This window comes from Poecilia reticulata, chromosome 2, assembly GCF_904066995.2.
Source record: "Poecilia reticulata chromosome 2, P_reticulata-male-v2, whole genome shotgun sequence".
In the NCBI taxonomy this organism is placed as follows: Eukaryota; Metazoa; Chordata; class Actinopteri; order Cyprinodontiformes; family Poeciliidae; genus Poecilia; species Poecilia reticulata.
In genome coordinates this window covers 31152458-31178184 of record NC_088831.1, presented here as the reverse complement: position 1 = coordinate 31178184, position 25727 = coordinate 31152458, and the positions used below count along the sequence as shown (strand labels likewise).

Below are 25727 nucleotides of genomic sequence, written 5' to 3'. Positions count from 1 at the left end.
TGGTCATAATTACATTTTTTAACAGCATTCCATTTCTGAAATATAGACGTGACCTATTTTCTTCCAGTTACATGAGCACAATTTTCCCCTATGGCCAACGCTACGTTCATAGTAGGATTTCTTGTCTCTCTCATGAATTTGTGTGATGCTTCAGCCCCCCTCATTCAGCGCGATGCTCTGCCGCCTGCCTTTCTCCCCCTTTCATAACTGCTCTACATACAGAGAGAGCCCCACTGAGCTCACTTGCCTGGGATTCCGCTGGAGTGCGAAAGCGTAGTGACAAACAAACCTGGATGCCATTTTGTCACCTGGGGCTTGAGAGAGTTGGAATACTTACCGACCTGACAGGCAAATGTTTGTGAGAGAAACGAGACACACCTCCACTGACACTGAAGACGCATCGCTGAATGTGGTTTTCTAGAAAAATAAATGGAGGTTAGGAAGTCTGAAATGGTCATTCTCGTCAACGCGGATAGGAATCAGTGTTCTCTGCTCAGATGGGCATGCGGCGTTTTGATAAAAGACTCGCGCTGAGAGTGGTTAATTGCAAATAATTTTTGCTTTTGGTTGAATAACAATGCCAAAAAGCTGATGAGCATTACTATTGCACAACTTACATTTGTCAATGAGCTCAGAAAGTAAACAACAGAGAAATCCTTCAGTAAAGCTCCCTCATTAATATCAGCCCTCTGAAAACGAGGCCTCCGAGTCTTAATTAGCATGCTTTCATATTTTCATACATCATCCAAAAACGGCTCCACTGACCTCCACGTCTGCTCTGTGGGCTCATGTTCTCATTCTTCCTCTGTGTTTGCTCTCACCATGATGAAACAGGCTGCTAACATTCCCCTGGTCTGCGAGCTGGGCATTGATAAGCTCTCCTTTGATGATTTCTCCCTGGATGTCGACGCGATGATAACAGCCGCTCTGCGGATGTTCATCGAGCTGGGAATGGTGCAGAAGTTTAAGATCGACTACGAGGTAAAAGAGCAGAGCTTCTGTGTCTCGTTTGCTTTAAATACTTGATTGAGCTTTACTACGAATGCTGTTGTAGACCATGAAGACCATTGACCCACGCTCTCATCTCTTTCTGCCCATCTTTCGCTCCAGACACTGTGCAGATGGCTGCTGACTGTCAGAAAAAACTACAGAATGGTCCTTTACCACAACTGGAGGCATGCGTTCAACGTGTGCCAGTGCATGTTTGCCATGCTAACGGTACGCACTGATCTCTAAGGATGGTTTAGGTAACATGGACTTCAGATTGTATTGCAACTTTTGTAGGTCTTATAACAAAGTCGATAAAAGAGGTGTTAAAAACTTGAATTGCACTGATCAGACTGTTTTTCTGCCAGAGCCAAATTCCTGTTGTTCTCTGTGAACTGATTCTTATGTCCAAATCTCATGAAAGAGGAAAACATGTCACAATTTATTTCATAGAAGTAGCTTTAAATTCAACAGAAAATATTAGGCGCCCCTAACCTTTATCTGCTTTTAATTTAACAAGAAACAGTGGGTGCTACAGATGGAAAATGGTGGGAGTTCTAAGTTTCCACCCATCCATCCATATATACCTACTTGGCTCTGGACCTTTACTGGAATACCTCCAAAGTAAGGTGCCCAGAAGGTAAACAGATGCCTTCACCATCTTATCTGATGCCTTTCGATTTGAAGGAACAGCTGAGCTCCCCTGGGATTAAAGAGCCCAGCCGCTCTATCCAGGTCGCTCATTTCAGAATATGGAGTCCAGTAGCTGGACATTACCGCAGACAAAGGCCCAATCTGTCTTTACATCCAGGGGGAGTTTCCTATTTTTTCCCCCACATCTTCATATCTACTTCATCACTGGAGGTACAAAAAGAGGAGTCCTCCCCAGAATGTGGGTTAAAGCGAAGGCCAGATTCAGTGGCCTTCACTTCACACCTGGTTCAAAACACCAACACTTTGCTCCCCAGTGAATAACCATTAGGCTGATGAGTGCAGTGATCCGTGGATTTGTGGGTTAAAATTCTCATATCAATTGTATTATTGGATTTCAAACCTGAGATCAAATCAGTAAGATGCCTCTGTGTGTGTATTAACTGTGGCCCTGTGCAGACATTTGTATGAATGGAGATCCCAGGAGACTTGCAGCGTGTGATTCTTTTACTTGAGGTCGTTGGGGCAACACGAGGACCTAATGTGCTAAGCTAACACCATATAATCAACTGCGGCATTAATGCGCAGTGTCCCATTTGAATTGATTATTGGCAGGGAGAATTGAAATAACAGCGTATAAGTAAGCTGTTTAAGGTTCCTCTGTTCCTCTAGGTTTTAATGAGTAGGCTGAGGGCCCCACTATCTTCGCTGCTATCCCTGCAGTGACCCACAGTGACTCAGTCAGCACATGATCTCCAGAACCCATTCATCCGAGCCAGAAATGTAGAGCAACGCGACTGCAGTCCCTATGGCATTTTGTGAAGATGCTGTGTTTTTCTTTTTCTTTTTTTAGCTTGATGCTGCTGTTTTTCCATTTTTATTCAATGTGCTCGGGATTTCATTGAATAACGGTGCACTGCTGCTCATAAACTGCGTGTGTGTGTGTGTGTTTATTTGCTTCCTGTCCTCTGTGCCAATCAGACGGCGGGTTTCCAGGAGACGCTGACTGAGCTGGAGATCTTTGCTCTCATTGTGGGTTGTGTGTGCCACGACTTGGACCACAGGGGCACCAACAATGCTTTTCAGGCCAAGTGAGTGCACCTTATTTCTGCTTCTGCTGCTGTGAACACACATAAGCACGGAACCTGTTGCATATTGCGCAGCAAAATGTTTTAATATTTGCAACACATTCCACAAGGATTCATTACCGTTGAAGTTTTTCACGTTTTGTCCTGTTGCAACCACAAACCTCAGTGTGTCTTCATGATATTCTCTAACACCCCTCTGTAGCCTTCACAGAGCAGCTGGATGTAGACTAGAATTTCTTCTTACTATTTAAGTGATTCTGAATAAAAACTTTGGAATTTAGTTTTTGTTTCATAGTAAATCAGGCTGAATATAAATAAATGCCCACCTCAATATTCTGTTTTTAGTTCTAAACAAACTAGACAACCACCAAGCATTTACTTCCTGTTCACAGTTTTTGCTCAAGTTTATGTTTAAGTTACATGACAAAATATAAACTATTAAATATTTTAACAGAAACCTCAATTTAAATAATTTTTAATGAGAAAGTGGTCATCTCTGCTGACCCCTTCATTTGTAAGGTGGAGTTTGATCCATTTCAGACAATTCATCCCTCATATATTCATTCTAATTTTCTAAACAAGAACTGCAACGTCTATGAATATTTATTTTTGTTTTATAATTTAAATATCCATAAAGCTCCAACTTACAAGATCTAGCTAAAGTAAACAATTCTCACGCTATATGGGGACCTTTTTTTTTTTTTTTTTAAGATCACCTAATGACCACATTCAGACTTTGACATTATAGTTTCAGCTGTAGTTTGGGTTATGAGTCTCAAGCGTCCTTTTTTATTGAACCATAAGTTAGAGACAGACTGAACTGGAGAGGAAATCCAAAGAGAGTTTTAGAGCAGATTTTACTTCTCAGCTCTTGTGGAAAACTTATTATGCTATCCTTCTTTTTTTATCCCAATGTGTTTTTTTGTTGTGTGTGTGTGTGTGTGTGTGTGTGTGTGTGTGTGTGTGTGTGTGTGTGTGTGTGTGTGTGTGTGTGTGTGTGTGTGTGTGTGGCAGGACGGGTTCAGCCCTCTCTTTGCTTTATGGGACCTCTGCTACGCTGGAGCACCACCACTTTAACCACGCTGTTATGATCCTGCAGAGCGAGGTGTGTTATGTTCCAATATCTGCTGCAATGCAGTTACCGTTCACCTTCTGCTGCATGCGATTACAAACACTGCTGGCAATAGAGCCTTTAACCTTTGTTCCCTTCGGAGATGGGATATTTTTAAACTGCAGTCTGCAGCTGCAATTTCATCCACATTCCTTCGGTAGAAACTGGACTTTATGGCTTTTATTGCACAACTGTTGCAGAAGGCTGCTTTAGTCAAGTGCAGATAACTGGATAATATGAATACAGAAAGTACACACTGTTTTACAGCTCAGACCTGCTCTCAACCAGGTTCGAAAACCGTTTACATCTAAGCTCGAGTGTACAAAAACACACAAGAGATTCCAAGCTGTCGTAATTTACTAAATAAAGAAAGACAGAAAATGGAAAAGAAATCTGTGGAAAAGTACACCTTGTGATGTGATGGCTTGTAAAACCACATTTAGTAGGAAGAACTTGAAGTAGATGTTTTCTGTATGTATCAATGTGAAGGAATTTTAGCCAATGCTTTGTTACATGGCTTTAGCTCTTCTATCTGCAGAGTAAGGGGATAGCGGGTTTGCACTGATTTATTTCTTAGGACCAAAGAAGATTGTGATGGAAGTGTTGTCATTTATTGAAATGCAGCTCTATGTATTTTTAAAAAGCACCTCACCCACAAAAACGTGTAACATGTTAAGAGATGCCTTTAGAGTCCTCTGCTGAGGATCAATTAGTCAGGTGAACCGGACGAGAATCACCTGCCTGCTCCTTTATGTCTGCATCTAAATAAATAGAATAATGTTGAGAAGTTTCTTTATTTCAGTAACTGGATAGACGAAGTGAAACGCATTACATAGATTAACTACACACATTTTGGTAATTTTTAACCTACAGCTCTTGAGATTAAAAAGTTTTTTTTGATACTTGCAGTTTTTTAATGATTAACAACATGTTGCAATATGTTTAGATTTGGATGCTTAAGATTATATTAAAATATTTTGAAAACTTGATGGATATAATATCAAGGAGTATCTTGTTTTTATGAAGACTAGACGTGTTAATGTCGTGTAAGGTGTAATAGCACAATCAGTTACATTTGTCATCTGCTTCTGTTAAAAGGTGTCACATGTTTGATGTCACATTTTTCCAGCATATCTTCCAAACTGCAATCCAACTGAAAAGCAAAAGCATCTGATAGATTGGGATAAGTAAAGAAAAGATGAAACAACTAAATAAGTTGTTTATTTCAGCTATACTGTAATAAACCATTATTTATTTTAGAATATTTTAAATGAAACAAAGTAATTAGATTTCTTTATTGAAGGAATTTGTAAATAATTTGCAAGCCAGGACAGTTTAAAGAAAACCATTAAGGGTCCAAGCATTTTAAATTGTCTCCATCGAGAAATTTATTTATTTTTATTCTTAACAACAGTCACATCAGAATTTGAAAAGTTTGGCTATGTTGAGTTAATTTTAAATAATACGCATGCGACCAAGTCCACAATTTCATAGGACACTGGATGTAACTGGAAACGCAAAAAAAATAAAAGATGAAGACTTTACGTTTAACAACAGTTTGACATCTGGAGAAGAGTTTAATTTGGCTGCATCTTTTTGGAAAAGCTTCAAGAAAGACGCAGTGAAAATTTCAGCCGAAATCATTTTTAATAAGCGTCGACTTGTATCAATGGCTTGTGCTGCTGACAGGTCGATTTTGCACCATTTCTTAAAGCAAGGCCTTACAAAGACGTCCAAAGGGCCACAAATTACCCCATCCCTGGCAACATTGCGGATCCCCACTGCTTAAAGCTTGTATCTCTTTTTTATTGATAACAATAAAAAATAAGATAGAACCATTTTTTTTATTGATAATAAAAAGAAACAACCAGTCACATCACCAGAAGTGGGGGTTTTTTTCACACTCCCTGTGATGTGATTTTATTTCCATAGAAATAAGTGTTGATTAACTGGTGATAGCCACTATTTTATTAATGAAGTCGACTGCAGTCTCTTTTTTACACTCCGAGGCCAGATTGGGGCAGGAAAAAAAAGCCTGTTAATTTATTCCTGCTCAGCCATTAGAGTAAGAAATTAGTTTAAAAAAACAAAACAAAGAACTTTTCAGGGTTTTTAAGTTAACAGTTCAAACAAAGTAGAGAACATCATTAAACAAGTGTTTAAAAGTTAATGCTTTTGTGTACAAATTATAAGAGGTTGTAGTTGAAGGAATTTATATAACATAATTAAACATAAAAAAAAACAACATGATTGACACCATATATCAATGTGAGGTTTCTTACGTTCAGCTCCACTCCGGCTTACACCCGTTGAAATAACGTTGTTTCCAAATACCACCAGCCCTCAGTTCAAATGAATGAAAGGTGCTAAAGGCCACATAAAAAAATGAATGGAATGAGTTTGCGTGCACAGTGCTTGAAGGCAACCGTGTGCTCCCTCAGTTGCCTGAGTAAACAAATAGCTCAGGCTGCCCTCAAATCAATGTAATTACAGAGATGATAGATTCGGTGGTAATTGGTCGGGAGAGCGACGTTTTACCAGGTGATCGGGTTTCATGCACTTGTAATTGGAGGTGTTTTTTTTTTTTGAGGGGGAGCAGCCGAGACGGGCCTGAGGAGAGGATTCCAGTGGCTTCATTATCCCGGCGCTGACAACACGGCGAGCTGACAAATGTTTACCTCGGCTACACGGCGTCTGACAATGCGGGGCTGGATCTGCTGTTGTCCTCATGTTAATTAGCATACAAATGAATAGTGTGTGACTAATTCGTGTAGAAGGCATGGCCGCCGATGATGATTCAGTTGAGCTCTGATAAAAGTGTAGAGCAGCCGAGTTGTCACTCGTCACCTCTGCGTCTCTCGCCTCTTTCTCCATCTGCAGCAGGTGTGGCAGCAGGTGTGGCAGCGGCCGCAGACGTCCTTTGCGTCATCGCCGTTAGCGCGGTTCGGTGTTTTTATGAGGACCTCCGAGATGATGAGAGAAGTCAGGGGCGTGTTTGCACAAATGTTCAGAGCTAAGCTGTCTGTGTTTGAAACAGCTGTAATCTGGCTTTGAGAGCTCCGTTGACTCTCCGGTGGAGAGCGCCTGGATGGCGAACGAATGTTGCCTTACACGCTGCGTTACAAACCCAAGATATGGTGAGAACTTATTAGCAGCTGTTGGGAAGCTGCTCCCCTGCACAGATCCAATTAGTTTCATTGGAAAAATTCCAGTGAAAAAGCCTTCTGATTTGTTATGGTGTTAAAAATAAAACTCAACGCTGGGTTTCTATGAATTGGAGAAAATTCACAATCAATTCAAACTTGTGAACCTAATAGGTTTAAGAATTATGAAAGATAATCTGACAGCTAGCTTCTCATCAGAAACCACAGGCATGTATGTACAATCTCTCTCTCTCTCTCTTTTTTTTTACATCTCTAGATAGTTATTTACCACCCAGTTATTTTACTAATTATGTTTAAAACCAATTTGTGTGTGGTGATGACCTTAAGACTCTAAAGTGTTTTCCCACTCACAATGTTGGATGGCTTCGGGAACCACACACGGTGAGGTGCCACTCCAACAAGCAAAAAAAACAATGCAGAAAAACTTTAATGGTGAATTTTGCTAATACGTTCTTATTTTGATACATGTTTTTAGCCTTATGCTGGTATGAGTTTGGAAAATTGATCAGACTCCACTCATATTAAGTCATAGAAGGTTCGATAGTATTTTCCACATCTGCAGCACCACCTCCAAAACCTGGTAAACACATTATGATGTGCTAAACTGGAGGAATTTCCTTTCCCACAGCATCCATTACATCACAGGCAACAGGAGATGGACGAGTCATGGTTTATTTAATTGTAGGAACCATTTAAGTGCAGAAATAATCATTAAAAGAAACGCACTTTGGGGCAATGATTTTGCACACTACCACAAATTAGTGAATGCCTTCCTGGTTTAACTGGATTAAAACCTTAATGTTATGTGGAAGGTTTGTGTGCGTCCTGCTATGAAAAGTCAGCATGGTGGCTATGAGCCTGTAAACTAAAACTAGAACTGATTTTCTGACTTGAGCCACTGAAGCGAAAGCAGGCATGCCTTTCACTGAAGCAGCAGGAGCTGGTCGGCTCAACAACGCAGACATGTTTCTAACAGAGCCATGGAGGGACGAAGCTCTAGGCTGGTATATTTAATGTGGCACATTCATGTCTGCATTGGTTTGATCAGAAAATAACTTGGAGCACCATTAAGATGAAAGACGAATCACACTTACCGTAGCTCTTTGCTTTTAGATTTTATTCAGCTCGGATGAGGTGCTATGTTAACTTTTCAACAGCTGGGTTGTAAGAAACAGGAATCACTTAAATCCAACATGTTCCTCTAGAAGAATGTCAGTTCACCTCTTTCACAACTCTGTCACTGAAGCTGGCTGCTCCCAATAGCCTATCTGCATTGATATTGTGACATTTTTCTTTTTTTGAGAATTATGACTTTAATCTCAGAATTCCCTAAAAGAATAAAGTCAAAATTCTGAAATTAAAGTCAGAATTTATAATATTATTATTATTTTCAGGTGAACTAATTGTCCTGGGTAGGATTGTAACAGTCATTTTTAGCTTTTTAATATTAAACATTTAACTTTTAATGGTTCATAAAGTACAATTGAGTGCACTAGTTAAAACTTTCTGTAGGACAGTTGGGGTCAAAGTTACACCTACAGGCTCACATCTTCCTTTGTTGCCATTAACAAGACTAATGGATGCTGGACCACTCTCTTTTGCAGAAATGGTAGAGCTATTTGGATGTGTTGGGTTGGGTCTGACTGGATTAAATAACTTAAATCCAGTCAGACTGGATGCATTTTAAGCCTCATCAGTGGTCAAACATCCAGCAGGAATTATGCCTTTTATTGAATGAGTAAAAAAAGTTTTTTTTGTTTTTCTTTCGGTTTAGGTGTCTTTTTCCCGGAGATATATTAAGAAATATACTACTTTGTAAAAATCTATAGAAGAAAATGTCCTGAAAACTGAACTTTAAGGATGGTAGGAATACTAAATCTAAAAAGTAATTCACGCAGAGCCTGCCAGTATTTGTATGTGAAGCGTTGTGCTCTTTCTGTCATGTAATGACCATGTTTGTCTCCACAGGGTCACAACATCTTCTGCAACCTCTCCTCCACGGAGTACAGCGACCTCATGCAGCTGCTCAAACAGTCCATCCTGGCCACAGACCTCACGCTTTACTTCGAGTATGTCCCTCTAAAACCCACTGAATCCACGACACAAAGCACACTGGCAGCCGTCAGGCTCATCTCAGCAATCTGCTTGTTCAAACCTCGGAGTGGTTGTTCTAGCGGACAACACCCCCTGGTGGACAGAATGCCATTTACAACTTTAACTGGAGGGTCTTTGCTTCTTTCCCTTCAGGAAAAGGAACACGTTCTTTGAACTGGTCAGCAAAGGGGAGTACAACTGGAATGTGAAGGCTCACAGAGACATGTGCAGGTGACGCTGTCTCTTGTTGTCCCTGAAAGTAGAAATCCAATTACGTCATAGTTTCCAAGGCTTAATTTAACTCTGTTCCTTCTTCTCAGGTCTATGATGATGACAGCCTGCGATCTTGGAGCTGTCACGAAGCCATGGGAAATATCACGCAAGGTGACAAATATGCCGTGAAAAGTGTTGACGCGTTTCTTACGTTCGCATGGGGCTGAAAGTTATCAGATTAGATGATTTCAATCTCTTTTGCTTCCTAATAAAGCTGCTTAGTTGGGGGGGATTGGTTGTTTTCTATAATAGACTGATTCAGCTGTCTACTTTCCACACTTTTAGTGCTTAAAAAGTAGGATTTTCTTTCAATTTTTTTTCTCAGGTTGCAGAGTTGGTGACGAGTGAGTTCTTTGAGCAGGGAGACCGAGAACGACTGGAGCTAAAGCTCACGCCCTCTGTGAGTAAATCGGACCAGCTCAGCGTTTGTGCTTTTTGCAGTCTCTCTCACCCTCAGTGCCCTCCGAGAGCTGATGATGCCGACACGATGATATATTTTCTCTGCCGTTCGGAAACACACTGACTTTGTAGGAAACACGAGAGCTTGTGTCTCTTAGCGTGAGGAAAGTGTAGGGTCAGCTTGACCGCTCCGCTGCCCTGCATTCAAAGCAGATTTTTTCCCGATTGGTTCATCTGCAAACCCACAGACAGTTTTGCAGACCCAGAGCCTTGCAAAACTATTTTTGCTGTTTGATTTTTTTTTTTTTTTCCCCCTCCCATTTTTCACCATAAACCCCAAAACATTTAAAGTAGGGGGAACGTTGTGCGTGGTATCCAAGGATTTTAGGAATAAAAATCTAAAAAGTGTGGAATAAGTTTGTGTTTATTCTTGGACGTTTTCATGGAAATTCCAGTTTTGCACATCTAGAAACCGAGAATTGTTCTTATTTTTCTTTGGAAAATAACCGAAACACACGACAGATTGGATAGAGAGCATTTAACAGCTTGAATTTTAAAGACTTGTCACAGATTCTTCATTCTATTTAGGTCAGTACTTTGACTGGGGCATATCTACAAAATGAAATACTTTCATATAAGCCGTCTCAATGTTGCTCTGCCTGTTTACAGTCGTCCTTTAACAGCTTTTCTTCCAGGATTCCCCCTGTCCTTGCTGAACAAACGCAGTCCCACAGCATAACGCTGCCTCCGTTATGTGTATGTTGTGTTCAGGACAATCTGCAGCATCACTTCTCTACCTTACATAGTGCGCTGTCTTGAGAGCCAAAAGATCTTTTTATGTACCAGGCATTTGACTTCAGATGCCTCTAGATTTTTTCTTTTCCATCATTTCCATAACAATGAGAGGACAATCATGCGCTCCTTTGTGTCGGTTTACCACATTACACCCCAATGAAACGCAGTGAAATTGACAAAACGAGACAAAATATGAAAACGGTTACAGGGTATGAACAGTGACACTGCATGTTGTTGTAGAAATAGTAGATTTCTCGCTCCTAATTACGAAGGTCACTTTCATTCAGAAATATTTCAGCTGCCCTCATGGCTGCAGCCGGCAGAGGCATACTGTCTGCCTAGAAAGGAGAAAACCGGCCGGCTTCTGCCTGCAATTAATGACTGTTAAGTAATCGAGCCTGGCCACATTGCCTCCCCTCTGAAATAAGTAATTCAGTAGCCTCAGGTCTGCTGCTTGTGTTGAACCTTTAGCTCTCTGTTGTGTGTGGGCGTTGGAAATGAAATATTAACTTCTGAGTCGTAGCCCGGTAACTATCTCTGAAGCGCAGCCTCGGCGGAGCCTCTTAAGCTCAGGCTGCATGAATGAGGGAGAGGAGAAAACGGGCGTGAAATAAACTCAGCTGACTTGAGAGCGGAAAGGAGAAGTTCCTACAAGGAGAGCGCCAAAAGCAACACTTCAGCGCCTGTATGAGCATGGAAATCATTAAAGCAAACAACTCTTGCTCTCTCTCTCTCTCTCTCATTCTCTCTTTTTTTTTTTTGCCTTTCAGGCCATCTTTGACCGTAACAGGAAGGATGAGCTTCCAGGGCTGCAGCTGGAGTGGATTGATGGAATCTGCTCGCCTCTGTACGAGGTAAAAAAAAATTTAAAAAAAACCCACACGACTGGCTGCTCTCCGGCCTTCACTGTGTCACGCTTGTTGCACATCCGCCTCTGACATCAGCAGACGCCGTCCTTCCTCGGTTATTGTCCCCCGCTGACGGCAGCAGTGAAACTGTCGCCAGCGAGTGTTTGACTTTCTTTGCAGGCGCAGGTTTCTCTGTGAAAGAGAGAAATGCTTTCAACTGAGGAGCTCTGAAAAAGCTTCAAGGTTACGTCCTGTTCTTGTTCAGAGCAGCGGAGCGAGCGTGCACTTTGTGACTGTGAGACGGCGTGTGAATGGAGATGTGAGTCAGGTTGAATCTCCTCTGTAAGGCAGTCTGCATTGGGTTGACTTTTGGCCTCTATTAGCTTTAGACACAGGAAATTCTGACTTCTTTTACAGATGAAATCCTTGCAAAGTAAAAAATATGAATCCGAGTTACTTCCCTGTTACTCTTTAGGGAGATTTTTGCTGTTCTAGCTTGTCCGGGTCTGTCTTAGTGAACTTGAATATCACACAGAGAATAATATTTTGTGTATTTAATTGCATTTTCAGCCTTTATAAATGACAATACAAGGCAAGTAAAAACATTTTTAATAAATATATGATCCACAAAATCATAGTGAAGAACTGCCAATTTGACAAGGAGGGTGAAGATACAAAGCTTGTCAAAAGTTACAAAGCTTGTCCAAACATGTTATGGAAAGTTTAGTGGAAGGAAAAAGTGTGGTGCTGTACAGTGTATCCATTCGATGAGCATCGGTCTGTGGCTCTGCTGAGGTTTTCAGGAAGCCCCGGTTACTGTAAGTGACCTCCAGCTTGTTTGTATAGTCTTCTTTAGAAAACTGCGGAGATTTTCTACAGGGTTTAGGTTTGTTGGCTAATCAGGTGCGGTGATACCCATGTCATAGAACCAGGTACTGGTTATTTTGGCTGTGTGTGAAAAGCCATGAAAGTAAATGTTAGAATTCATTACTCTATCAATACTGGGGCTATCTCTGTTGTTTATGCCCTTTTTTTTTCAGCCACACTTTTTCCTTCCACTAAACATTCCCTTAAAACGCTAGGATACAGTACTCTGTGAACAGCCAGCCTATTTACCAATGCTCTTTTAAGAAGCGGCTGTATAGAAGTGTGTGTTCCTGTGTGACGTCAGCCGAGGCTGATCTGCCCCTCCCACTTCCAGCAGCTGTGTGGGAGACAGAAGAAGGCAAACTCACTGAAGGAGATCAGCTCTGTTAAAGCACGATGCGTGATCAAGTTACACTGATGTAAATCACAAAGAGGATGAGTTGTTAAAGCCCAGATGAAAGAAATAAATCACTGATCTCCACAGCAATGGGTCATTTTCTAGGATTTTCCAGTGAAACTGTATAGAAGGACGTTACTTTCTGGAATTATGAGTCAAAAGTGCTGATGAATTATCTTCAGATCAGTCGGTGCAAGTTAGAATGGACTAATCTTTGCTGGGCTGTAGTTTCCCTGTTGTTGGTGTCTGTGGTGTGTAGACGCTAACATGTCAAAGCTCAGTGAGTGTATGGGGGGTGTTCTGCCTCATCTGAAGGGCTGATGTTTGGAGAATGCAGTTATGGAGCTCATGGTTTTGCTTCTGCCAATTAAACTTGCAAGAGGAGGGAAAGGCAGAGGGGGGTGGTGGGTTGGGTGGGGCGAACAGAGAAAAATTTAGAGGCGGCAGGATTTTTGTCCGTGGGTGTAAGAGATCTTGTTCTTGATTTCGCTGATCTCCTCATCCTGGTGGTGGCTCCCTACTTTGTGGAATATTAATAATCCCTGATTATATAAGCTTCCGTCCTCACACCTCAGCACGCGACAGTAGGCTCTTTCTGTCTCTCTTAGACTAAATAATGGAGCGATCGTGCTGCGCAAATAACTGAGCAATCTCCCAAAGAGACTTCCCGCTTGCAGCAAAAACACAGCAAATATGCAGGGGGCATTTTGTACTTTTTTATTTTGTTACAAATTTTGATAAAGTAGTATACCTACTCATTTATTTTTTTCAGGCAAAATTATTGAATATATATTGACACGGGTGGCAAAAATTATGCAAGCCTTTAGTTGTTGCAAAAACTAGCACAACGACCTCAGAAGACTTTTAAAAAACGTATTTTTTTTTTTACAAAATGATGCTGCATATGAGACCATAAAACAACATTGTCTGTCCCAGTGATGGACAGACAATGTCCATCACTGGGCATTGTCTGTCCAGTGATGGACAGACAATGTCCATCACTGGACTTATTTATTATGCAGCACCTCCAGTAAAGAGGTTTAAAGACATAAATGTAGTACATTTGTCGTTTATTATCTTTGATAATAAAGATTTTGGGTGGAAATGCAAACTGTTATAAAAAAAAATCAGTCAAGATCACAGATTAATATTTCTGTTTACAAATGACAAATTTTATTACTATCCTTTCAATTTATTTTTTACTTTTAAGTTATCGTCATTACTTTTGTTCCTTCATTTTTTTCTGTAAAGCCCTTTGAGTTACCTTTTGTATACCTTGTTGGTGCCATATCAATAAACTGTCCTTGGGGCATGTTTTTAAATATGTAACTTGATGTATGCCTTTTACATCCACCCCTATTGTTGTTTAAAAGCTAAGGGTTAACTCCAGACTTTTCACACTTATTTCCTCACTTTTGTGAGTTGGATGCATACAGATGTTATATTTGCATATGAAACAGAGTTAATGGACACAATAAGTAATTACAGTGACTTGTTAGACAATGTTGGAGAAACAACGTCCTGTTATCTGCCTGGTAATTTATCAAATGGAAGGTGACAAGTTTGCTTACCCTGCCAGTTACACCTGAACAGAGAAAAAATGACAACAGCAACTAATCTCAGTCACACGCGTGCTTCTAATCTTTAAAGAGCAGGCGTTTTGATGGACTGCAGCTATCAAGTGCTTGTTTGTTTTCACTTTTGTTGTTGGTTGTTTTCTCTCTCTCTCTCTCTCTCTCTCTCTCTCTCTCTCTCTCTCTCTCTCTCTCTCTCTCTCTCTCTATATATATATATATATATATATATATATATATATATATATATATATATATATATATATATATATATAGTTTTATTTCTTCTTCCTTAAATTATTCATTCGGTGAACAATGCCGAGCCCGAGTTCATTATTAAGCAGCAGTACGTTCAAATCTCAACCGCCGCTGCCTCAGAAACTTTGAAAAGCTGCAACCTATTTAGGCTACGAGAGAAACGTCCAAGTTTTCTAGAAATATTTTACCAACTGGACGCTGAGCCAGAGTTAATTTTAATAACTTCACAATCGTTTCTTAATGAAGTGTCGGGGTGTGATCAATTATACGTATTTTAACACAGTGAGTGATTTCACAAAATCAAAGAACCTGAAATAAATAATTTTTATGTCACTATGTCTCTGTTTTTAAAGATGTTCTCTCCTTTTCCCCATCTCTTTTTAGACTCTTGTCAAGTTGAATCCCAAACTTCAGCCGATGGTTGATATGATACGAGCAAACAGGGCCAACTGGGAGGACCTCAACAAGAAGAGACAAAGTGGCCAGAGCGTTTCCGCCAATGCCGGCCCCTACAATGGCGATGCCACGGAAACCAAAGCCTGCCCGGCGGACAAAGCCGGCAGCACGCCCTGCTGCAGCGGCGACCCTGAAAGCACACCGTCCCAGGTGGCCAGTTAGCTTCTGCCGAAGAGCTGGAACGTCCCGGGCCTTTTTTTATTCTCCAGAATGCAGCCTGCAGCAGAGGCAGCGCATGCAGAGGTTCTTGGGCTCTGCTCCTCTTCGCTTTTGCAACCAGAGCTTTAACACTCGGGAGCGTGGCGCGACCCCTTCAGGTTTTCTGCTGAAGGCTGACGTAGCCGCATTTGGCCGGCTCATCAGAGCGACTGAAGATCAGACGATGACACCTCGTCAGGGGAGGAGAGGGAAAATCAAACCACTGTGTTGCTCTGACTTTGTTTTTGGCAAAAGACACAGAGAGTGTTGTTTGTCTCTGTTGTGTTTTATTTTTGCTCTTGGTATCTCTCTCTGTGTTGCTCGCATTTTGTCCGGAGTTTAAAGAATCTTTTTTTTTTTTTTTTGTAAATCTGTAAATAAGCTGTTGAGTTGTTTGAAACTTTATGCATTGGATTGGATTGTGGTTGTAGAGCCTCTTCTGAAGGATGAAGAGGTGTAGAAACAGTAGGACCTGTGGCTTGCAATGCAAATGGAATTATGTGCTCCCTCCCTTCCTGTGCCTTGTTTCCAGATCCTACTGAAAAATGCATGGCCTCTGTGTGAGGTTCTCACGTTATGGAAATTCTTGTTGAACTGTGCTGAATTTCTGCCATAATTTGTAAAACCAACGATTGCAGCTATGTCTTGACCCTCTTAGTTTGCCGCAAAGAATTATAATAACCGACAAATGGAAATATATTTTGGCCCAGTTTTATACATACGGGGGCCTCTCTTGTCACACAAACATACACATTGTGCCTTGAGAAAGTCGCTCTCATATCACATGGATTTCTGCAGGGCGAAACTTCAGCTCTGATGATTCAGTACTGACAGCCGGAACACAAAATGTCACATTTTATTTCAAAAGCCATGGTTAGACATTTTCAGGGTATCTATTTTTTTATTTTTTATTTTTTTGCCTTTTGCACCAATGATAAAAGCTCATCCCACCGTTATGATTATCTGGAATATAAAAGGCTGTCGTGAGCACCAAAAACTTAAAATGTATTAAAATCACTTAACTTTATCAAAAAGAAAACATAATCAACTCCATTCCTGCATGATTATTCTTTAATTAAAGTCAAACAGGCTTTAAAAAAATAATACCTGTGCAAAGAACAGCTCTAGTGGTCATCTATTGTCTTCCACCTAATACATGCGGAAGAAAAATCCAATGAAACTCTCCAGTGTATTGGCATTCCCAGGCCAGAAGGGATCCAATATTCCTCCAGTAATTGTTCTTGATCTGCTATTTTTTAGGAAGGGCTCTATTAAACCTCAAGAGACCCTGGAAGCCAGTAGATTCGATCATTGACCAATAGCTCTACTCTAAGGCTGAGCCTTACCTCTATTCGGAGGAAGATCATTTTTGTTAGTTTCTGGGATCTCATTCCTTCTCCCATGATTCATCTCTCATGGCAACACGTGAGAGTCATAAAACAAAAACAAAAAAAAACACACAGATACATCACAAGCTTTGCTGTTTTGACTCTTTACCTCAACAAACCGGAGGAACTCTCTCAATAGTGGCTGAGACCCCAAATCTCTCTGCCCATCTTCTTTGTGACACCATCATTCATGAGCAAAGCACATAGCTACACAACTCCTCTGCTTGAAGGAGTGACTTACCCTTAAAACTGGAGAACACAGTCCACCTTGGTCTGGTTAAAGACTTTGACCTCAGAGATGCAAACTCTCGTTCCGGCTGCTCTGACCTTGCAGTGAGCTGCTCCAGTCTATGATAAAGATTATGGCCAAAAGACGCCAACAGAACCAGATTGCCTCGTCCACAAGGATTGGATATAAGGGGCACACTCAACTTTGTGCCAAGGTTACAAATGCAGCCCTTGGTTTGGGTATGCAATGACTAGATAGGCCTTAAAAGCATCCCGACATCCGATATTCTGGCAGATTTTCTTCAGGTAGAGATCTGTTCTGTGGCCCGGATGAATCCTGAACTCAAGGTTCTATGATCCAGCGAGCTTCCACAGTGCAGTCAGTCCCTCATTATCTGGAGCATGCTCTCCGGTTTCCTCTCAGATTACATACAGCTGCAGCCAGATATTTTCATTCACTATGAGAAGAAACATGAGAATCTTTGTTTTTTTTTTTCACTGGCTGACATTAAATCAGACTAAACAGTTCTTGTTTTAGGTCAATTAGGATTTCCATAATCTCTTTGATTTGCTAAATGCCAGATTAGGGAGAAATATGTTTTTATTCTAATATTACTTTCTTCAAATTCTGAAGAAATTTGAATCCATTCAGGAAGGAGACAGGTTCTATGTCCCAGAGACCTGCCTTTGTAAAGATGCTGGCTGACCTTGTAAAATGCTTTCAAACAAGTCCTGTACTGACATGAACTAAAAAGTCAATCAGTGAAGAAGAAGCCATATCTCCAAAACCAAGATAAGAAGCCAGTTTACATTTAAAAATAAATAAATAAATGCACTCGAAGACAAAAACATTATTTTTCCGGACACGTCTCCTATTCTTGCATTTAGCAGATAGAACTAATTTGGTCATCTAAATATCTAGTCTCTTTTCTGAACTCCCATCATTTCTTTGCAGAAATGCTCTAGCAGCACACACCACTACAGCACGTCTTAAAACCAGCACCGTGTTTATCAGGGACCTGGATTATGCAGAGCAAAACAACAAACAATTTCCTTTTGTGGAGATCTTGGTTCGCCTTTTGTACCCCACTGGATGTTTCCTCAGGTATAAGTGCCATAAATTGAACTTAACGTTTAGGAAGCATCAACATTTTGGTTAATTATTAAGCTATTCATAGCACTTCACATGGCAATGTGCCAGTTTTATATTAGCTGGGAGTCAGACTTGAGCTTCACAAATGTTGAGATTGCACATAAGAAGTCTGCATACGTATGAAGCATTTTAGGTTTGTGCAGAATCATCAAGAGAGACCAGGTGGAGTGATTGGAAAACCTTCGAGGTGGATCTTGTTCTCTTAGGTTAGGTTTGCTGTTCATAAATCATTAAAGTGAACGAATCACCCTTTTGATATAATCTGTACAGTCAGATTACAGTCAGATGGATATTTACAGGGTTCACACAATCTGTAAAATCTGGAATATTTTTCTAAATCAGGAAAAGCACAGAAAAAAAACCATTGTATTTCTTGTCATGGTTCCCTTTCTCATTGCCTTGATGTTATGTTCTTCCTTTCTTTCATATTTCCTCTTTTATATCTATCATTTCTTCCCTGTCCTTTCTTTTTCTCTTTATTGATTTTATATATCATCTCTCCCTCTTTTTTTTCCTGCGTTTACTTCATTTTGTCTTTTTTCCTACTTTACTTTCTCCCCACTTTGTTTCTTTCTTTTATTTATATCTTACTTCTGCCTTAACTTCTTTTCTTCTTTATGGTTTCTCTTTTTTCCTTCTGTGAGTCATTCCTTATCTTTACTTTCTTCCATTTGTCCTTTCTCCGTCTTCCTTCTTTTTGCTCATATATCCTTTCTTGCATCCTTTGTTTCTTCCTTCCTTCTTCCCTTGTCCTCTTTCTTCCCCCTTTGTCTCCTTTCTTCCCTGTATCCTTCCTTCCTCCTTTCAGAATCGAGTCTGTGAAGTTATTGAAAGCATTTCTGTTTTTCATGCAGACCACCATCCGAAGGCACCATCAAGTCACTGGGTGTTTCAGTCAAGCACAGATCTGCTTAAAGCACAGCTTTCACAGACCCAGGCCGTCGACAGCCTGACTCTGACTAAATCCATTTGTTTCATTTTTAAAACTGTAGAAAGCTGCAGAGTTTTTATTTTCTTTCATTTCCAAGCTTTGCTCAGAGCCTACATATTCTCCCATTTGCTTGAGAACTTTCCTTCCTGCAGAAGACTGACACATGAAAACTGAAGTGCCCATCTAATATCAAAGCTTTCCCTTTGGTATTATTCGTACTGCATTTATTTCTGAGTATGGGTATGCCTTATGAGTTGTGTTGTAGCTTTGTGGGTCGGCGTTTCTAGCGTGACTGTGCACATTGTGAGGCATGGAACTATTGTGTTTTATTTGAAGAGCTCGACAGAAAACGACCAGAATCGCATGTTTAATGCAATCTCGACTCCAACCAATTTGCTCAGGATGTAGCAAACAAAGTGAGCCGACAAATACCTCGTATTTTTGACTAGCGCACACCTTATCTCATCAAACATGCATGACTTAAATTCTCCTGCATTATGCTGTGTGAGTTACATATGAATATTTGCTCTTCTATTTTTCTATTAGGGCTCCACGTGTGGACAAAGTTTCCTCTTCCTTTTTCCTCCTGTATTTCTCTCCCGGTTTGGTTTTTGGATTTATTCAAGACGGGCTAATCTGAGGGAAAGCCAGAGCATGAAAAGGGCAAATGTGCTTCTGTTTCTGTTCAGAGTTTGAATAAAGAAAAAAAAACTCTGCTAAATGTTTTTGATTTGTTTCTGAAGAACTAAGTAGTATAATAAAACATTGTTACAACATTGCAGGGGGCAGAAGATTAATGAGGCTAAATAGAAATGCATTCACATTTTTTTCGTTTTCTTGATTACTTTAGTCCAAACTCTTCTATCTGCTCAGCAACTTTCACAACTTCAAGTTAATCAGACGTGTAACATTCCCCCCAAAGTACATTGAAGTTTGTTTGTGATGTAATAAAATGCCAAGAAGTCCATACACCTGCAAGACCTAGCGATAGAAAATCTTTGAATAAACATTTTCTTTTTGCTGTCAAATTTCTCTATAGACTGCTAAAGAAATAAACACAAGAACAGAAGAAGTTCATATGCACTCGTATAAATAAACCTGGCTAAAGCCATTGATGATTTGATTTTCTAAGTATGTAAAATGTCTCAGTAGGTACATATTACACAATGAAGCACAATGCATATACGCCACTGTTTATGCTCTAACCAGTGAGGAAATATCACAATAAAACAGAATTAACAAGAAACCTTTAGATTCCTGAAGGATAGACTTAACATATTTATGTGTTGTGTTAATAATGGAGAACATCTCAGAGGAGAGAAACATTTTTTTTAAGACATACAAAGCTGTTTAAAGGTTCTGGTCTTGCCTGCAAAGATGCAGATTATCCAGTAATCTTCAGAGGTGGTCTTGATCAGTATGTTTATCGAACTTTCTGAAGCTCTTTCCAAATTGTTCTTTAGATTTTGGCTGCTTTTTACTCACTTTCCTTACAACCCTGAACATCAGGACTGTAATGAACGTTAACCCCACAGTATCCACTTTTTGGATATGTGATTGGGGGTATCAAATATGTGGATTCCCGAGCTCCTCATCCTAATATTAAGTCCGGCCTCTTGAAGGAGGAAGCTCATTTCAGCCACTTGTACTCAGTATCTTGTACTTTTGATTATTATCCACAAATCAAGCTCATTTCTTTCTTCTTCGTGAGAACAGAGTTTGTATTCCAGCTCACCATGCCTTCAGTTTTTCCCTACTCTATTCTGCCATTACTTTAAAATACTATTTTCTGTCAAAACTGTGCTAGTACGTTTGTTTTTTCATAGAACCTACAAAAGAAATGGGAACAAATTATGCCTTTATGCCAGGCTGCCCTCAAGCAGCTGAAAGATCGTTTCCCTTGCCAAGAACTAAGTCCCCTTGGTCGTAATGATGCCGTTTGTTCACTAATGTCCTTTAACAAACCTCTCAGGCCTTCACAGAACTGCTGGGTTTATATCGACATTAGATTACGCGCAACTAACTAGTTAAACGACTTCTCATGGCTGCGGAGGCATTGTTTATTTATTTTACTGTAAAAGGGGCTGTTTATAAAGCGCCACACATTTTATGTTATAATTTGAAATTTTACAATTTTACACCACTGTTGAAAATGACTGAAAAAAAATCTACCACTGTCCAAATAAACTTTTAAGAGCCTGTAGGAATAGTTGGCTTAAAGTGCAAACCATATACATTGGTTTGAAAAGAAACAAAATTTTAAGCTGATTTGTTCAGAAATTGTGCAATATATATATTATTCAGGATAAAGAGAGAGAGAAAAAAAACTATGGTTGCCTCAAAGTTGAGGTTTCTCTCTGTGTGATGCTGACCTCCTGTGGACTGATGAGTATCTGCACTTCAAAAACAAAATGCATAAACGAAATGCTGCTGATTCCAGCACATTTCATTGAAATGCATTTGAAATTTTATGGGCAACAATGCGTCTAATATGGCAAGATCAAGACCTTTCTTTTAACCATTTTAATGCGTTTTAATTAAAAGACTGTTGTAATTATGTACATTTTTTGGATTTGAACGCTCCTTTGCCTTTCTGTCGGCATCAGCTGTTTCCATTCACAAAATCTTAAAAGTAGAGCCAAAGCTGCAGTGAATTTCGTCGCTCAAGGCTGAGCTGCCCGCTGCTGGCTGGCTGTGACGTCAGTCAGCTGTGTGTGGGCGGATGTGTGGGTGAGGACGACTCCCAAATGAGCGCGTGTGTGTTGAACGAGAGTGAGGAAAGGATTGGGGGGGTTAGGAGGGGAGGGGGGGATTTTTCCTGACAGGAAGCCAAAGGCGGATTCTGTTCAACTCTGCTGTGCAGGATTACCTTGAGCTCTGCGTGGCGCATGTTGAGGCAGAACAAACACAAACCTGCTTTCAGGCTTCTGCTGACCTTCCGCTGCACATCTGCCAGAATAAATTAAGACTTCAGAGCTGCAAGAACATCTTTGCTCTGTGATTGTGCGAGTACAGAAATGATAAAAGAAAAAAAAAAGCCCCGATGTTGATGTTTTTTTTACTTTAGTTTATTGCACAAACAGCATTGACAAAATGTACTCAATGTTGATGTTAGGAGAAGTGGAAATTTAACAAAACCAAAAAGTAAAGGTAAAAGCGATAACATTCAAAGGCAAGTTTATTTTTTTTTTGACACATGGGGTAAAAAGTCAGGTCTCAGAGATCTCAGTTATCTGGAGAAGGTTTTATTGTTTTATTTAATCAACATAGGGACAGAGTGGTCCAGAAAAAAAAAAAGGAGGCAAAGATCAGAGAACGAGCAGCTAAATGGGTACAAGATCAGTATCAAAATGTAGCACATTACAGTATCAGTTCATAAAAGCTTTTGGACAATATAGAAACACTAAACTACTCGACTCTTCGAGGAATCTTTCGAGGGACAAACTTATTAAAGACGTGTGGTTTTGAGCAGAATGTCTTAGCATGTGTAACAGTCATAAATATTTACACGTCAGGATCTGTCAGGATGGGAATCTTTGCATATACTAATAGGAAAAAAATATACAGTTTAGCTGATGAAGTGGCTGCATGACAATGAAGGATGTGCCACTAAGAGGTTTGCACTCATCATTGAGAGAAATCCCCGTTATTAAAAACGTGTTTAATAACTTTTTCCTTTAAATACCCAAAATCTTAATCCTAGCCTACTTTGTATATTCTGGAATCAGTTTGATGTGTGTTTGGAATCATTGTCCTGTTGGAGCCAACTGTATGACAGCAAAACAAGCCCACAGCATGATGCTTCTACCACCACACTTGACATTTGGTGCAGTTTGGAACTCTCCCCCAAACATGAATCTCATGATTGTTGTTGAACAGCTCCACTGTTTCCTTCCACCGTAAAACCTTTCTCCAGAGTGGCTTTGGTATAACCGTGCTACTGATAATGTTGATTTAAATTGATAGGCTTCTTGGTTGTTAAACAGAACCCAGCTTTTTGTTTCAGCCACAGTCAGAGATTCTCAAAAGCTGACCAAAGTCTCCTTTATCTGAACCAAAAACAAATCTGGTGGTTTTTGAGATCATTGTCTTATGGAAAATTCCAGTTCCCAACTTCCAGTCATCACTGTTGCTGTAAGATGAAGGATTAGGAAGTAGTCCAGTTACTATATTATTCAATCTACTTTGTAGAATGTATGATGCGTCATATTTGACAACTGGTTTGACTTTGACTCCTAATATCAGAATTTAAAGGTTTTCTCTGGGGTCTTATTTTCCGGTCAGCAACGTGGACGATGACGCCGGTTTCACAATCGTTTCCAGTGCACAGTCGGATCATTTCTGATCATTCCTACCAATTATCATTCATTTGAAGGTGAAAGTTTGAGTCAGACAACAAGCTTTCAACAGGAAATGATTATAGTTAGTTTCAGAGTCCATAAAGCAGGCTAACGCAGAGCTTTTGGAAAACCCTGCCATTAACTATAGCAAAGATCCGTGGACTATGCTACAAAGTAAAGTCTGAATTCACAAAGAATCCTGCTGAATCCCTTTAAGGTCTTCATCTAATTCTTGTTTCTAAAACTATCTGAAGTTCCAAGCTGGAATAAATCAATCAGAGATCAAAAATACAAGATTAATGCCAATGATGAGTAAACCTCTGACGTGCACTGCATCAGACACAATCTGATGATTCAAGTCTTTGGTTCGACGTGAGCACCGCCGTTCACAGGCCCCTCCCTCCAAAACAGAAACGTGTTCAAAATGGCTTCAATTTCCACTTCCCTTCATTAGTTACAAACCACTCAATGTAAAAGCTTTCAGTACAAAAACTAAACACACAAAGGTATGCTTATTTCTTTCGGCAATCGTACGAAACATGGGCTTGGAATAGGTGGACCCAAACTGCTTGGGGCGGGAGGACAGGCGCCCACAGATACACTCGGTCCTGAAACGCGTCTAATATGGCAAAAGGTCAGTACGACAATAGACGAGAAAAGGACAAATGTGGGACACAAAGGAGAAGGAAAGGCAGACACAAGCTTTAGAAAGGCACAGAGCTTTAGAAATTTACCACTAAAGTAGTGCCAAACACTCACTCACTCACTCACTCACTCACTCACTCACTCACTCACTCACTCATAGCAGGATCATAACACAGCTTCTTCTATGTTGGCAAAGGTGTTCAGGAAGCAAATCTGAGATAAGTCAATGTTTTGCTGCACCCATTGAATCTTGTTAGAAGAAGCTGAGCAGATTAAGTGCGACGTATGGTAAAAGAGAAAAGTGAATAATCATTAAATGGCACCGAGACATGTTTGATGGAGATCTGTGTTTTAAATTCACATTTAGTAGCTGTTAATCCAAAATGCACAGGAAGCTTTTAGAAAAAAAATGAAATAGAAGGTGAGTTAATGGATGGGAACTTGGACTTAGAGGAGGTTCCTGTTGCCAAAGATGTTATTTGGGTCAACATAGTCCTTGACAGACTTGAGCATCCCCACGCCGACGTTGGAGACGGTCTCCCTCATCCACTCCTTCCGAAGTTTCCCCACTGAATGGCAGAAGAGAAAAATAAAATAAATAAGTGGAGGAAGACGACCATGGGGGAGAAACGGCGGAATCGGCATGGCTGATTGCTCAGCAGGCTGCTGGGAGCCAATCAATCTTGTGAGAGTGAGTGAATAAACAGAGGGTGATAAATGCTTTTATTCAGAGAGGAGAAATGTTTTGCATGGCATGATTTATGGAGCTCAGCAGACTATCAAACTCATTAGGCTCTGTGTGTTCCCAGAGGAGGGGCCGGTTGGCGGCTGTGGCGGTCCGTTCCCGGCTCCCTCACTGGTTGAGACCAGCGCTAAAGTCAAACTCCTTCCCTGCACATGAGCACGCCGCTCCTACTGACCTACGGGGCCGAGCTGTCCTGAGCTCAGCTCCCTGGCGTTACCATGACGGCCAAGAGGCGGCCACACCGGCTCTATGTTCCTTTGTCAGCAGGACTTTGGCTCTCCGCCGCCACCGCCGAGCTTCCCTGTGAAATCTAAACCTGAGGAGGGAGAGCAGCTTCACTACAAAACCTGGCGAGGCTGCCTGGGAGGTTCGCAGCTGTTCACGCACGCACGCACGCACGCAATCACGTACCACGCAGTGGAGGATCTGCAACCAGCAGGAGGTCTGGTTGGGAACTTTGAAGTGTGCTAAAGAAATGAACCAAGAACATTTACTTGTTCTTGTTGTTTATAAAGTCAATAAAGCTGAATAACTTAAAATATTTACTTTTTTCAGCATCGGGCAGAAAAGTGAGAGTAATGTGGTGCTGAAAGCTGATATTGCTAAGATAAACGGCTCAGCAGTCGAGGACTCCCTCTGTGCTTTGAATGGTTTTCCTTCTTGTTTGGTATGAAGCAGTGGTCCTTAACCGTGGTTCAAGTACAACTGGTGGTGCTTCGCTGTGCAAATACAAACAAATATTAATACAGGCTTTCATTTCCCTCTGAAGTAAAAACAAAACATTTCTGCTTCACTCCATGTTTTACAGCCGACTGGAGCTCATTCCTTTAGTATAATTTCCCACATCAACGGAGGTCATGTATGAGCTGGGATGAACTCAGGTGAATACCCAAAAAGAATTTAAGTTGTTTTTTTTTCCCCAATAAAATTAGTTCAAACAGCAAACATTTCAATGTAGAAACAGAAATTTGCCAAGTTCTTGTTGAAAAACAGTTCAAGTTTAGTTAGATTAGATGGAGGTATCCAGTGAGATTCTCTTTGTAAATGTTTATCTTTCCACTTAACATGCCAATACCTTTGCTTGCATATAGCTTCTCTGAGAATAAACTTTTGTGACTTGCCATTATTATGCAAAAA

The 25727-nt window shown here is 40.5% G+C and overlaps 2 protein-coding genes across 2 annotated transcripts in view; one reads left to right on the top strand and one right to left on the bottom strand.

Moving 5' to 3' along the window:
* Window positions 1-19581, top strand: part of pde11a (phosphodiesterase 11a) — a 42268-nt gene extending 22687 nt beyond the window's left edge. Inside the window, exons 11-20 of the mRNA XM_081603467.1 lie at window positions 835-981; window positions 1111-1218; window positions 2620-2729; window positions 3741-3831; window positions 8970-9070; window positions 9249-9326; window positions 9416-9479; window positions 9694-9768; window positions 11333-11416; window positions 14891-19581. Coding sequence (XP_081459593.1) covers window positions 835-981; window positions 1111-1218; window positions 2620-2729; window positions 3741-3831; window positions 8970-9070; window positions 9249-9326; window positions 9416-9479; window positions 9694-9768; window positions 11333-11416; window positions 14891-15124 — 1092 coding nt within the window. The 3' untranslated portion in view covers window positions 15125-19581. The remainder of the gene's footprint in view (window positions 1-834; window positions 982-1110; window positions 1219-2619; window positions 2730-3740; window positions 3832-8969; window positions 9071-9248; window positions 9327-9415; window positions 9480-9693; window positions 9769-11332; window positions 11417-14890) is intronic.
* A 2325-nt stretch (window positions 19582-21906) lies between these two features.
* The window catches only part of agps (alkylglycerone phosphate synthase), a 36533-nt gene continuing 32712 nt past the window's right edge, over window positions 21907-25727 (bottom strand). The window contains exon 20 of the mRNA XM_008398813.3: window positions 21907-24414. Within this exon, the coding sequence (XP_008397035.1) occupies window positions 24293-24414 (122 nt within the window). The 3' untranslated portion in view covers window positions 21907-24292. The remainder of the gene's footprint in view (window positions 24415-25727) is intronic.